General features: G+C 48.3%; 1 protein-coding gene across 2 annotated transcripts; it reads right to left on the reverse strand.

Annotated features, from left to right (window-relative positions):
* Window positions 1-1,430: 1,430 nt before the first annotated feature.
* On the reverse strand, window positions 1,431-4,015 carry LOC116449405 (histone-lysine N-methyltransferase SETMAR). Of its 2 annotated transcripts, none has more exons than XM_032120889.1 (2): window positions 3,908-4,015; window positions 1,431-2,673 (listed from the first exon to the last, which is right to left on the reverse strand). In XM_032120889.1, exons 1-2 carry the CDS (start codon window positions 3,983-3,985, stop codon window positions 1,882-1,884), a joined length of 870 nt encoding a protein of 289 aa, XP_031976780.1. In that variant the 5' UTR covers window positions 3,986-4,015; the 3' UTR covers window positions 1,431-1,881. The 2 variants fall into 2 exon arrangements, with proteins under 2 accessions (XP_031976780.1, XP_031976781.1); XM_032120890.1 differs by lacking the exon at window positions 3,908-4,015 and adding an exon at window positions 3,409-3,897 and having other exon boundaries at window positions 1,431-2,668.
* Between the last annotated feature and the right edge of the window lie 8,933 nt (window positions 4,016-12,948).

Consider the following 12,948-nt stretch of genomic DNA (forward strand, 5'->3'; position numbering starts at 1 on the left):
CAGAAATGACACTTAATGATTAACCCTAAGAGGAATCATGTGGTAATGTTTATCTTCATATGAACCCACAGCAGTGTGTAAACCCCAACAGCAGCAGGAAGGCACTTAAATGGGAGAGGCTAAACTGCATCTTATCAAGGAAGCAAAGGTAAACACCAAGTAGGATTTTGTTTAGCAAATAGCAAAATGTCCTTTATCCCTGGTCAGTATCAGGTTAATCACAGAGAGGTTTGGGTTGTAAGGGACCTTAAAGCTCATCTTGTTCCAAAAGCCCTCCCCAGAGCAGGGGACCTTCAGTTTGCTCAGAGCTGCATCCTTGAGTCAATCTGATCCTATTTCAATAGGAAAGTAAATCTCCCAATGAATACTGAAATATTGATAATCATTTCTGCTCTTTTAGAGTAGAGAGGATTACAGAGAGCTCCCAGTTTTTAGCTGTTTGCCTGGATTCCTTGTGAAAGAGCACACTGAGCTGGGAGTGACAGCTCAGTCCTTCAGTGGCACTAATCTTTCAGCTCCAAATCAAAGTTGTCTTTAATTTAAAAATGAAGTTACTGATAGCCTCCAGAACAGCTGATCCCCACGAGATGTACTCCCTTGTGTGTGTTATGTCAAAGGGTATGGAAACAGGTAAAGATCAAACTGTCCAGAGCAAATAACTGAGGGTTTGTGCTGCTGATGGCACAATGTGACATGAATAAAAAGCTGCATTGCAGTTTATCCATCTTAAATATCAAAACCAGCCTGTGTGAAGCTGCCTTAATTTGATCTTTGCAGCAGGGAAGTGAAGGAACGTGCAGTTACAGAATGTGCCCATCTGGCAGTGCATCCCTGGTGGAAGGAGGTGCTCAGAAAAGCCCTGCACAGCTGTTAGAGCTGGACAAGGACAATGCAAAGAAGATGCAAGGACTTTCTCCCTGTGCTGGGAAAGGCCAGGCCTTGCTTAATGCTGCCTGGCCCTGGAGTAGTGAAAACATGGATCAGTTAGCAGCTGAAAGAACCCTTGTGCATCTGTCAGCTGTTCAACAGAAAAACACAAATCTGTTGTTGTTCAGATGTACTTCTGTATTTCTACTTTCAGTCAACTGTCAGCATCACCCTGCTCCATGCTGCAGGGGGTGGATTTGCTTCCTGAGCATGTACTGCCAGTGCTGGGGAGTAACAGATGTGCTGCTTGCTGTGATTGCAGAGATCTGATCAGAGCAGCCTCGAGGCTGAGGTGATTAAAAAGATGGGATGTTGTGCTCCTCAGAGACTGCAGTCCTGCACCACTTCCACAAAGCTAAATGGGAGTGAAACAGCCAGTCAGTCACAGTCTGCTGTGGGCATGCAGCTACATGGGACACACAAAGTATTAAAGCTACTCTTTCCTTTGACATCAATAATAAGTAGTTACTATGCTTTGTGGAAGAAAAAAAAATTACAGCAAGTAATTTGAAAACAGTAATTTAATGGATTTTAAGAAACCTAATGCCTTCCTTGCAAGTGTCATGATTCATGGTGTCATTTTCTTGTGCCATTGTCAGTGACTTTTCTTGCTGTTATCACATGTCCTGTCCATGTACAAGTGCTAAAGGTACAAATTCTTTCTGAAGGGTACAAACCAAGAGAGCTGCTTTAACATACAGCAAGCTGTCAGAGGACAAGAAGACAAAAACACCAGGCCTGGCCTAGTCCCTGATTTTGGAACATCCTGAAGCTCCAATAATCCCTTGTACTATGCACCTTAGAAAGTCCTTGAAAAGGTTATTCCATGAAATTCTTGAAACCTTGTCTCTTTGCTGCTACTCAAACCCACATGTGCTTCCTTGTTGAACACAAAGAGTTTTATTTAACTACTAGAGGAAATAATACTTTTTAGGTGTGTTTAAGGCTGAAAGGCTATGGAGAACTCGCTGGTGTGGAAAAGAGGGAGCTGTCCCAAGGCAAGAAGGAAGCACACGTGCGGGAACCACAGTAGCAAGGTTTTCTCAGCCTGTTCTCTTCCTCCAGGGGTTTGTGTTCTCTGCTAGTTCCTGGTAAATTATGGAATCTTCCAGAGTAATCATATGAAAGTTCCTCTCCAGCAGAAATATCAGCGGCTGCAAAAAGCGCCAGTCTGGGCACCATGGAGTCAACTCTCACTGGCACCATAAACAGATTGGGTTCACAGGAGTGGTTCAGGAACCTGCCCACGTTCCCGATGTGGGTGGGATCCACAAAGGTCTCCATGACCCGCTCGTCGTGCAGGTGCTCCCTCACTGCTATGATGTAGTTTGGGTCCTGTGCTGTCTGGGCCTGGATTCTTCTGTGAGCCTCAGCAAAGCCCAGAACCTCCCCAGCATACTCACACACAAACCTGCCCCTGGGGACGGGCTCCAGCGCGCGCACTCCCCAGCCCTTCCTCTCCGTGCAGAACACCTGCAGCCGCAGCTGCAGCCCCCGCTGCACCAGCCTGTTCTGGCACCCGTCCCCACACTGGCACAGGCTGTTGCACTCAAACACAGGCCTGGAGAAGTGCTGCTCGTGCTGCTCTGGCAGCCTGAGGCACAGGCTGCTGCTGTAGTTCTCCCCGCGGCACAGACAGGGGCACTCGGGAGCCACGCAGGAGCTGCTGCGGCAGGAACAGCCCGGGAAGGTGATTTCAGTGGGGTCGATCTCTCCGTCTGCTCCGGCCACGCTGTCGGGGCTGTACTGCAGAGAGAACAGAGGTCAAAGCCTTGGTATTGTCAGTGCTCAAAACCAGAGCTTTTAAAGTTTGTGTCTGCCCATGACTGATCCCAAAACTCAAATCATGAATGCTTCATTTTTCTGTAAACTTCCAACTCAAACTTGTCTGAAGTGTTTAAAAGAACACAAATCAGGTATTTCATATAGACCAAAAAACAACTGATAGTCTTGTTAGTGTCTGAATTTCTCAAAATAGCCCCCCAGACACAAAAAATGCTTGGCAGAAAAAAATCAGCTAATTAGCTCTACTATGTATGGCTTTCATTTATAGAGATACCAAAGATATTTATTTATGGATATATTTATTTGCAGAATTTTCAAGGTATTGTTAAAGTAATCTCCCCAGACTTCAAAATTCTCAGTAAGTTATTCCTGATGAGGTTAATCTATAGCTATTCTAAGCCACAGAATTTCAAATACACATTTATGTTAAAAATGACGATTCAAGTTGCATCCAAACTTCCTCCTAGCTCCGCTAGAAAATCAGGTTCTCAAAATTACACTGATGCCCCCAGCAGGTGAATGGTTTTAGAACCACGGACTATTACAAAACAAAACCTGATAGAAACTGCAACATTTGAAAACCAAGATATAAAAACAGCCTCGGGTATATTTTCATTCCCTTCTCAGCATTCAGCTTTATTTAGAAGCCGGAAGGATGTGCTATCACTAAATATTACATTTCACAGCAGCTTGTACCTGGCAAGTTCTGGGTGTTGTGAAAGATGACAGTGCATTCGCAAGTTTCTTTTTTTATAAACATCAGCTTCTCAGTCACTCGGCTTTACTCAAAACTCAGTTTAATGTTCCTCAACGACCACAACCTTTCCCATTTCGGTAAAATACGGGCACACCACGTAATTCCGGGATATTTGGGTCTATAGGGGTCACATCTTTATTTTTTCCCCAGGCTTTTCGGAAGCTTTTTCAATGTGTTTTGTAAAGACTAATACCACTGAAGAAAATTCCTAGGCATCCTGGAGTGACAGGGCAAGGGGGAACGGACCCAAACTAAAAGAGAGCAGGTTTACATTAGATATTAGGGAGAAATTCTTCCCTGCGAGGATGGGGAGGCCCTGGCACAGGCTGCCCGGAGAAGCTGTGGCTGCCCCATGGCTGGCGGTGCCCAAGGCCCGGTCGGACGGGCCTGCAGTGGGAAGTGTCCGTGCTCCCCTCTCCTCCCCGGTCTCCCCGGTACCTGGAAGGCCGGCGGGGCCTCCCCGGGCGGCCACAGCGCCACGGCCACGGGCTCGCTGCCGCCGCTCAGCTCCGCCATGCCTGGGCCCGCCCCCCGCGCCGCGGCCCTGCGCCCATTGGCTGCGCGGGGCCGGCGCCGCTCGCTGATTGGGCGGGGGCAGTGACTGACAGCGCCGCGAGGGGGCGGGCGCTACGCTGCGCGAGCCCTCCCTCAGCGGGGCGGGCGCTCTGAGCGACCCCTCCCGCTCCTCCCCGGCTCCTCCCCGGCCCCTCCCCGGCTCCTCCCCGGCCCCTCCCCGGCCCCTCCCCGGCCCCTCCCGCTCCTCCCCGGCCTCTCCCGCTCCTCCCCGGCTCCTCCCGCTCCTCCCCGGCTCCTCCCCGGCTCCTCCCCGGCCCCTCCCGCTCCTCCCCGGCTCCTCCCCGGCCCCTCCCCGGCTCCTCCCCGGCCCCTCCCCGGCCCCTCCCGCTCCTCCCCGGCCTCTCCCGCTCCTCCCCGGCCCCTCCCGCTCCTCCCCGGCTCCTCCCCGGCTCCTCCCCGGCCCCTCCCGCTCCTCCCCGGCCCCTCCCGCTCCTCCCCGGCCCCTCCCGCTCCTCCCCGGCCCCTCCCCGCTCCTCCCCGGCCCCTCCCGGCCCCTCCCCGGCCTCTCCCGCTCCTCCCCGGCCCCTCCCGCTCCTCCCCGGCCCCTCCCGGCCCCTCCCCGGCCCCTCCCGCTCCTCCGCGGCCTCTCCCCGGCCCCTCCCGGCCCCTCCCGCTCCTCCCTGGCCCCTCCCGCTCCTCCCCGGCCTCTCCTCGGCCCCTCCCCGGCCTCTCCCGGCCCCTCCCGGTCCCTCCCCGGTCCCTCCCCGGTCCCTCCCCGGCCCCTCCCCGGTCCCTCCCTGGCCTCTCCCCGGTCCCTCCCCGGCCCCTCCCCGGCCTCTCCCCGCTCCTCCCCGGCCCCTCCCGCTCCTCCCCGGCCCCTCCCCGGCCCCTCCCCGCTCCTCCCCGGCCCCTCCCGCTCCTCCCCGGCCCCTCCCGCTCCTCCCCGGCCCCTCCCGGACCCTCCCGCTCCTCCCCGGCCCCTCCCGGCCCCTCCCCGCTCCCTCTCTCTCTCCGCTCCCGCTCCCGCCCGGGCCCTCCCCGGCTCCGCCCCGGCCCCGCTCCCGCTCCGCTCGGGGGATGCGGCTGCCCTTGGCAGGGTATGGGGGAATGCGGTGTGACCGCCTCGAGTCCCTCCCTCCCTACCCGGGGCTGCTCCTCCCAATCGCGGTGCGGTTTCATGCGATGTGTGAAGTGCTCGCACCAGCTGTCAGTATTAATCGCAAACCACGGAGTTGTTTTAATTCTTCACGTGGCTGTCAATCCTTGCTTGTTTTGAAGGTATTCGGGTTTGCTTTTGTTTCTCTCTTTTTTTTTTTTTTTCTTAAACAAATTAATGTTTGATGATGCAGATGGGAACCTGAGCCCTCAGGCAGGGGAAGCAGCACCACACGCTCCTGTCCTGGGGATGGGAAAAGCCATGGCCATAGCTTTTGGTAGGACATAATCCAGCCAAATCAGTGTTCTGGATGATGGGAGACACAAATCCATGGAAACAAGTTCTGGCTTGGGATCACAGACCAGTTTGGGTTCGAAGGGACATTCAAGCCCATCCCGTGTCCCCCCTGCCATGGGCAGGGACACCTTCCACTGTCCCAGGCTGCTCCACGCCCCAATGTCCAGCCTGGCCTTGGGCACTGCCAGGGATCCAGGGGCAGCCCCAGCTGCTCTGGGCACCCTGTGCCAGGGCCTCCCTGCCCTCAAAGCCAAGAATTTATTCCCAGTCTCTCATCTAAACCTGGCTCAGGGGGGTCCTGCCAGTGCAATGTATGACGTTCTTCTACAGCATCTAATGCGATCTCCTTCTGAGCTGGAAACTGCCCCGTGTCTTGGGAAAACAAAGCCAGGCTTGTGTTCCCATCCTGGGGTTGCATTAGCTTTTGTATTGACCCCCTGGCTCAGGTGTTTTGGGTTTGTGGTTAAGGAAGCTGTTAGCATCATTTCACCTGCTTTGCATGCACCATGTGTTTCAATTTGGAAGTCAATTAGCACACCCATAAATAAGCCCCCCCTCAGAGCTGGGAGTTAGACGTTTTTGGAGTGTGCTCTGTGCTCCTTTAAGAAGGTGCTGCTTGTATCTCTTTTTCTTTGGGATGGTTACTGATGTGGCTTTTCTGATTCCTCTTTCTGCAACGTTTAGGAAATAGAAAGAGTTGCTGCCTCTTTTGTTCTCTTTCTCTTGCCTGGGAAAAGGAGCTGAGCAACAGCAGGAGAGCTGCAGGTGAGTTTGGACAGTGAAATCTGTATTTATGGGGGATAATGCAGATAGATAATTGATGGGAAAATATTGAGAGTATTGTTTATGGGATAATTGAAAGGGTTGTTTATTGCACTGAGGTGTAAGAGAAGGGGAGGTATGGAAGAGGCACTTCTGGAGGTCAGTGTCTCCTAGTATCTGGCTTGTGTAATTTTAGGGAAGACTTTCATCAATTTAGACTTGTCGCATCAGTGCTTCATAACTGTTATAAACGTATATTGTAACCTTGGCTTCTTGCAAGTATTAAGGTAGATATTATATAATGTTAGAAATGCTTTTGCTGTGTGGATGTAGTTTTCTTTCTTTTTCCAAGAATGTTAGCAAGTGTGAGCAGGTAAGAGAACCTCCAAGCGAGCAGAGGATGAGGCCCGAGAAGCTGCTGATCAACACTTTGTCCAGAGAACAAAAGGGCCCAAAGGCTGCTCTGCCCGGAGAACGGGCGGCCAGGAGAGTCCGGAGCCGCTATCACCGCTCTGCCCGGGGGGCAAAGAGGCCAAAGCTGCAATCAGCCCTGACTGTCTGGGGAATTGAGAGATCCACCGCACCATCGACTCTCACCTAGCGAGCCCAGGCCCAAGAATCAAAAGAAATAAAACCACAAGGCAGAAGAATACGCATGCTCTAAAAAGGCGGGATCAGGGAGTGGCCATGCAGAACAGCTCCAGGAATAGTTTGAATATGTATAGAGAACAGACAGTAAAAATGGTATAGAAAGGGCTCACCTCGAGCATCAGGTATGCTCTTGGCAGAGTGCCAAGGCACCCGGCCATTACCTCTTTGCTTTATTTTATGTGTTTCTTATTGTCTTTATATTAAACTCTTTAAATTCTCACAGGAGAGTGAACCTCGTTTTTCACAATAACTGATCAGAATGTACACGGTGGAAGGGTTTAAAGATGGTCTGTTTTTCTGGGTTTGTCTACCCACAGCTGCTCCTTGTGGTGCCTCTAAGCCCTGCCTCCCTGGGGTGGCTGCTCTTGTCCCGTGAGCCCTTCCCAGTGTGGGGAAGGTGGCAGATCAACTTCATGTGGAATGCTGAGTGATTGGCAATATTAAAATGTACTTCCGTTTAGGAGTTTCTGCTGTTACTGAGTTGGCCTTTAGCTCAAGACACTGTAATCTGGCTGCTGATCCATAGTGCCAGATGGAATTCTCTATCATTTTGAAATGAATAAAGTAGCAAGTCATTACTCTGTTGTAGAAGAAACAGATTGCTTATATGTACAGGAGAGGGGTTTGGGAATCTGCAAAAGGTCATGGAAAATCCAGTGTCTTCCTCCTGCTTATCCCACCCAGGGCTCTGTTGTGTTGAGCTATGAATAGGTTGAACTGTTGAGAGGTCCGGGATGGGTGAAAAATGGGTGAAAGCTCATTTCCATTTGTTATGTAAAATTGTTGTAGAAGGAAAGCTTAAAATGGAGCTGGAAGAGTGAACTGGAGGTGAACTTAGTGGTGCTGAACTGAGGCACCTGGTGCAGCTGGGGATTTCTTTTGCAGTACATTCTACTGCCTCTAGGATGAGACTGCAAATCCTTTTTGTTACACTGTATGCATTAGGCTGTTGGGTTTTCTCCCTATATAAATAATGCTTTCTGCTCATAAATCATTTTTGTGATCCTTCTCTGTAATTCCTTGGATTTCTTAATATCCTGTTGATAATTAGGATTTGGGATATTAACTGTGCCTGAACTGTGAGTTTGCGTCTTTACCTCGCGCCACTGAATTTTGGTGGCTGAGGCTGGGCGTTGTAACAAGGCGGTGGAGCTCGCGGCGGGGGTGTGAACCTGTGACTCATCAACTGCAGTCAAGGGAGATGCACTCAGAAAACTCAGTACAATCCTAGTTTAGCAGAAACCGGATCTAAAACTTCCCTGTCTTTTTGGTAGGCAAAAGGCCCAGGAATCAAAGAAGCCCTTTCTAATATCGGTGTGGTGGAAGCTAAGCCATCCCAAGTGATAAACACGGGGCTTCCATGTGTTTCTGGTGCCATTATCAGTGCTCTTGGGTGGAAGGGGACTCTGGGGATCTGGTGCAACCATTTCTCCAGCTGGGAGTGTTGCCACTTATCCATCAGCTCAGCTGTGGCTTTCTTGAACTGATTTTGGCCCCAAAGGGTCCCGGTTTCACGGCTGTAGCAGCCTCCCAGGGAGAGTGAAGTCTTTTGCTAAAGGAGCCTGTTTGAAGGCTCCCTTTGGCTTCCTAGTTTCCTATGGAACTAATCTCTGAAAGAATAAGGTATCCCTTTTAAGTGTTTTATTTTACATTGCACTTGGTTTCTCTCTGCCTTTGTTCTGAATAGCCTGTTCAGATACTTTTCAGATACTGAAAGTTGCTATTTTACATTAAAAGGAAGCACATTTCCTGTGTGATGTACTGGAGATGCCTCCTGAAGTGTTTCTTAAATCGTGGCATTGAGCACAGACATTCCAAAGGGACTTTAGTCTGTCATTCCCTGGCTGAGAGTTTTAACTGCCTTATCCATGCCTGCTTTAGGCTGTGTCTCCTTCCTTCTGTAGTTAATCTTAGATACTTTTTTTTTTTAATTCCCTTATTTAAAGACTCTTCTTTGTGCTGCTTTTCTCTTCATGTCAGGTTTAAATTTTCCTTTGATTTGACCTTCATTTATGGATAATCCTCTCTATCAGGTTGGTGGGCAGGTACTCTGTATCCTTTTGCTAGTCTCTTTTGTGTCTATTAGAATATTGATTTGCAGAGAGTGAAGTATAAAAAGTCAATGTCCCATTAAGTGGAGTGAAGTGACAATGTTCTAAGGCCGGGCAAGTTCAGGCTGGTGTCTGCACCCTGAGGTGGGGTTGGCTGGGCAGGTGAGATAAAACCACATCCTAGTAGGGTTTTGTTCGTGTGTTTTCATAGAAAACATCCACATTTTAAAGTGTGCTTATAATGCAAAAAGGTGCTTGGATTTATTAAAACACTTGTAGTTCATTGTTTTTTAGTAGTAAAACCGTAGAATGTAAGTGTTCTGCAGAGGATTTAGACAAGATGTTTAGACAGGGGCAATCTGACATGAGAGAGTAGTGTCTGTCCTGAAGTGCTCAGAGAATTGTGGAGAGATCAGGTGTAAAGATTTTTTTTTTATTGTTTTTTGTCAGTATGAGATGCCTGCCCCGTAGAGGTGATGCCTGCAGCTCAGCCACCTGCCTCAGCTGTCTGCCACTGAAAATGGGGAACCAAAACACATATTTTTGTTTCCTACTTCTGAACCATTCTCAGAGCAGTCTGCAGTATTTTATCAGGTGCTCCTTGTGCTTTAGAGCCGGTCACAAACACCTGACTGACCACCGGTGCAATTTCTCTCTGCAGCTGATTATAATAAACACATTAACACACTGCTAATTGTGCAGCTGGGACACCGGGGTTTGTCCGTTTACAGCTCAGCCCATTTGTGCAGTCCCTGGAAGTGCCCTCTGGCTGAGGTTTGGAGTATGGGGCTGCTTGGCCAGCGCTGCCCGCTCGCTGCCCGGCTGAGTGACCCCGGCCCTGCTGCACTGGGAGCAGCACCGGGAGGGTCATTGCTCAGCCCGGGCTCCTGCCTGCTGCAGCTGGCTCCTGCTGCGTGCTAATGAGCTGCCTAAATCTTCCGCAAGGAATGCACGCTGCAATGAGAGCGCTGGTAATAATGTTCGTAAATTCTGAGAAGAAGTTGAAGATCAGTTTATTTAAGCATGCCTTAGCTGTGCAGAGAGGGCTGACCTTGGAAAATGCTGTGTTTGAATAATAGAGTTTATCAAAATATCTCCGAGTGCTTTTGCAGAGAGAGATGAACTTTGTTTCCTTTCTTGTACGGATAAGAAAACTGACGCAGGGACACATGAAAGAAGTTAAGCAGTGGTTGAGCTCTTGGCTATCACAGGGCTCTGCATTTCAGCCCTCCCTGTGTGCTGCTCTTGCAGCATTGATTGGGTAATAGGAACCATAAATCTCTTTGCCAATACATGGGCACTCACAAAGTCTTGACTTTGAGATGAGTAAAAAAGTTTTATAACTTAACATTTTGTCACATCCTTGGATGTAAGCAAAGCAAGTTAGAGCAATGGGAACAATTCAGCTCTCACCATGCAAATTGCTTCCTGATTAATAGTAACATATTTTTGTGTGAGTTCGTTTTGGGATGTATTTCAGGTAATTAAATTCACACCTATGAAGTATTTTGGCCTGGCAGCAGCAGGTGAGCCACTTGCAAAGAGTAGATGGACCACTTCTATCCTAGCTAAAACTGTATCATGTTTTGTAGGGAATCTTTCCTGAGTGTCTTACTCCATTTTTGTTATAGAGAAAGCCATAGAACAGCATTCCAGTTAAACAGACTTCTGTCTAACAGTATTTCTTCAAAAGAAACTCATTACCAAGTGAGACACAGAATTGCCTCCCAGACTGGACAAATTTTTTCCCTTTGAAGTGCACATCAAATTCCTTCTGTGCTCCCCATCTGCCTTGTATGAACAAACTTCATTTGACATCAGTGACCTCTGGTATTTCCCTCCGGATGAGGGAAATGTATTTGCACACCATTCAAGTCTTTTATGGACTACATATGTAATGGGCAGTTCCAGGGGATTGAAGGCAGTGTTTAAATGGATGTATCACTGCTACAGCAGGCGCAGCAAACTTCTGCCGCAGACTGTGGTTGGTGGTTTCACTTAATGTGCTGCTGCTTTTCAGCTGATTGCCAGAGGCAGAACTGCCTGTTCTGCCAGAGTAAATGGAGCTCAGAGAGGATCCCCATGAATTTGCTGTCCTGCCCACCCCCAGAATGAGTGTTGTGCAGCTCCTTTTGCTCTTGCCTGTGCAGGGGGGTCTGGGTTGTGGTTAGTGTGACGTGGTGGCTTTTGCATTTTTACCAGGCTGTGCTTCCAGTGTTTTCAGTCCCACAGATGATTGACTGCAGCAGCCCGAGTTCTGTTGTCACCTGGAGAGTGCTTTCCTTGATACACAGGTGGTTGTGCCAAGGTCCTGTGTGTTGGTGACCCCTGTATTGTGGGACACTTAGCTGGCTGGGGTGTCAGTCCCCTGTTAGAGCTGGCAGTGACAGTGGCACCATGTCAGCAGCTCTCTGGGGCAGCCACAAAGGTGGCTATGGTGCCAGGGTGCTGCTCACAGCCTCGCTGCCACCCCTCACAGCTGGGTTGGGTGGTAGTAATGTTTATTTCAGAGGTTTCCTTAGCCTTTTCACTGCACATTCCCAGAGCATTGTGCTGCACACCGGCAGGAAAGGTTCACAGTGCCAGGGTCTGCAGGTTTGTTTTGTGAAGGTGTATTTCCCATTATTCAGGGTATTCCTCAGAGCCCACCTTGTTTTCCTTTGAGACAAAACTTCTTTGCCCTCCTTGCTGGAGATGATTGGGTCACGGGTGTGAACCTCAGTGTTCTGGAGAGTACCTCTGTGTATCAGTGCACCCTTGGGGTGTGAATATACACATTTCATACAGTGTTTTCATCTCAACTTGCCCCAAAGAACTGTATTGATTGAAGCTCTCTTCTCAGAATTGAGAATCCAAATTCTTCCTTTTTTCCTGGGTCTCACCTCCATACCTCATAAAGTAGGCTATAACAAAAATTTCTTATTTTTTTAGCTTCCTTTTTAAAAGAAATAATGTTGTTTCTTCCTCTTGATTTCTTGTCACTAGTGTGGCCTAGTGCCTGTAAATACTCTTGTTGGAGTGGTTCTATTTGGTGGTTTCCTGTCAGTTGTGAGTGTTTCATCTTGCTGGTTAATGTCTTTCAAGAAGTACTGGAATGCAAGTCATCTGAAAATGCACAGAAGCAAAGGCTGATGGAAAAATCATAGTGCTTTGTGAATAACTAGAAGGTTGAGTCAGGAATAATCACTTTTCTCTCGAGCAAATGTTGGGTCAGGCATGAAGGATTATGGAGAAAGTCCTTCTAGTTCTCATCACATGTAGTGTCTTGGTCTGAGCCTTTCCTTTATTAAATGATTTAACAGTAATAAAAATGGGTTAGGGTTTGGTTTTTTCCCTCCACGAGCAATGTTTGCTTAGTATATCACAAATTTTTCACTGTGATGATTCAGTACTGTTTATGCTTTCAAAAAGATTTCGTTTTGCATTTTTTTCCATTTGCATTGTTGAAAAAGATATGTTTTGAGACTAAAAATGTCCCTTATCTTGTTTTGCTGCTCTATAACTGTACTTCGGTTTAAATGAAATCCATAATTTTTCCTTGTTGGTAGGACAACAGAAAATATAAAGGTGAGATTAGAATAGGAATATAGATTAATGTTAACTGTGTGTGCTGTGGTTAAATAAATCACTTAATGATTACAGAATAATAATTCAGTGTGGCCTGCAGTCAGACAGGATGCTTTTAAGGGGGGAGGAGCAGTATAAAGAATGAATTATGTGTGTGTTTAATGTAGTATTTCACTGTGATAGTAAATCAATTCCCCTCATCAAATTACCCAAACCAATTTATGAGTGTGTGTGTATCCAGGGCAATTAATAAACCATCTTGTATAGGACTGAGATATGTAGTTTTGCACTGTAACCTTTAGATACAATTTATCTCAAAGGTATAATGCTTAAATGTTAAATGTTCCTTCTCAAAGAAAATTTAGGAAGGAAAAAAAGAAATAATGCCTTACTAAAAAAAGTTAGCTTATGTAGGATTTCAGTTTCTTCAAAATTAATTATCCTTCAGAGCTATTAATTTTGATGTAATCCCTCAATTT

This window comes from Corvus moneduloides, chromosome 11 (assembly GCF_009650955.1).
Source record: "Corvus moneduloides isolate bCorMon1 chromosome 11, bCorMon1.pri, whole genome shotgun sequence".
Taxonomy (NCBI): Eukaryota; Metazoa; Chordata; class Aves; order Passeriformes; family Corvidae; genus Corvus; species Corvus moneduloides.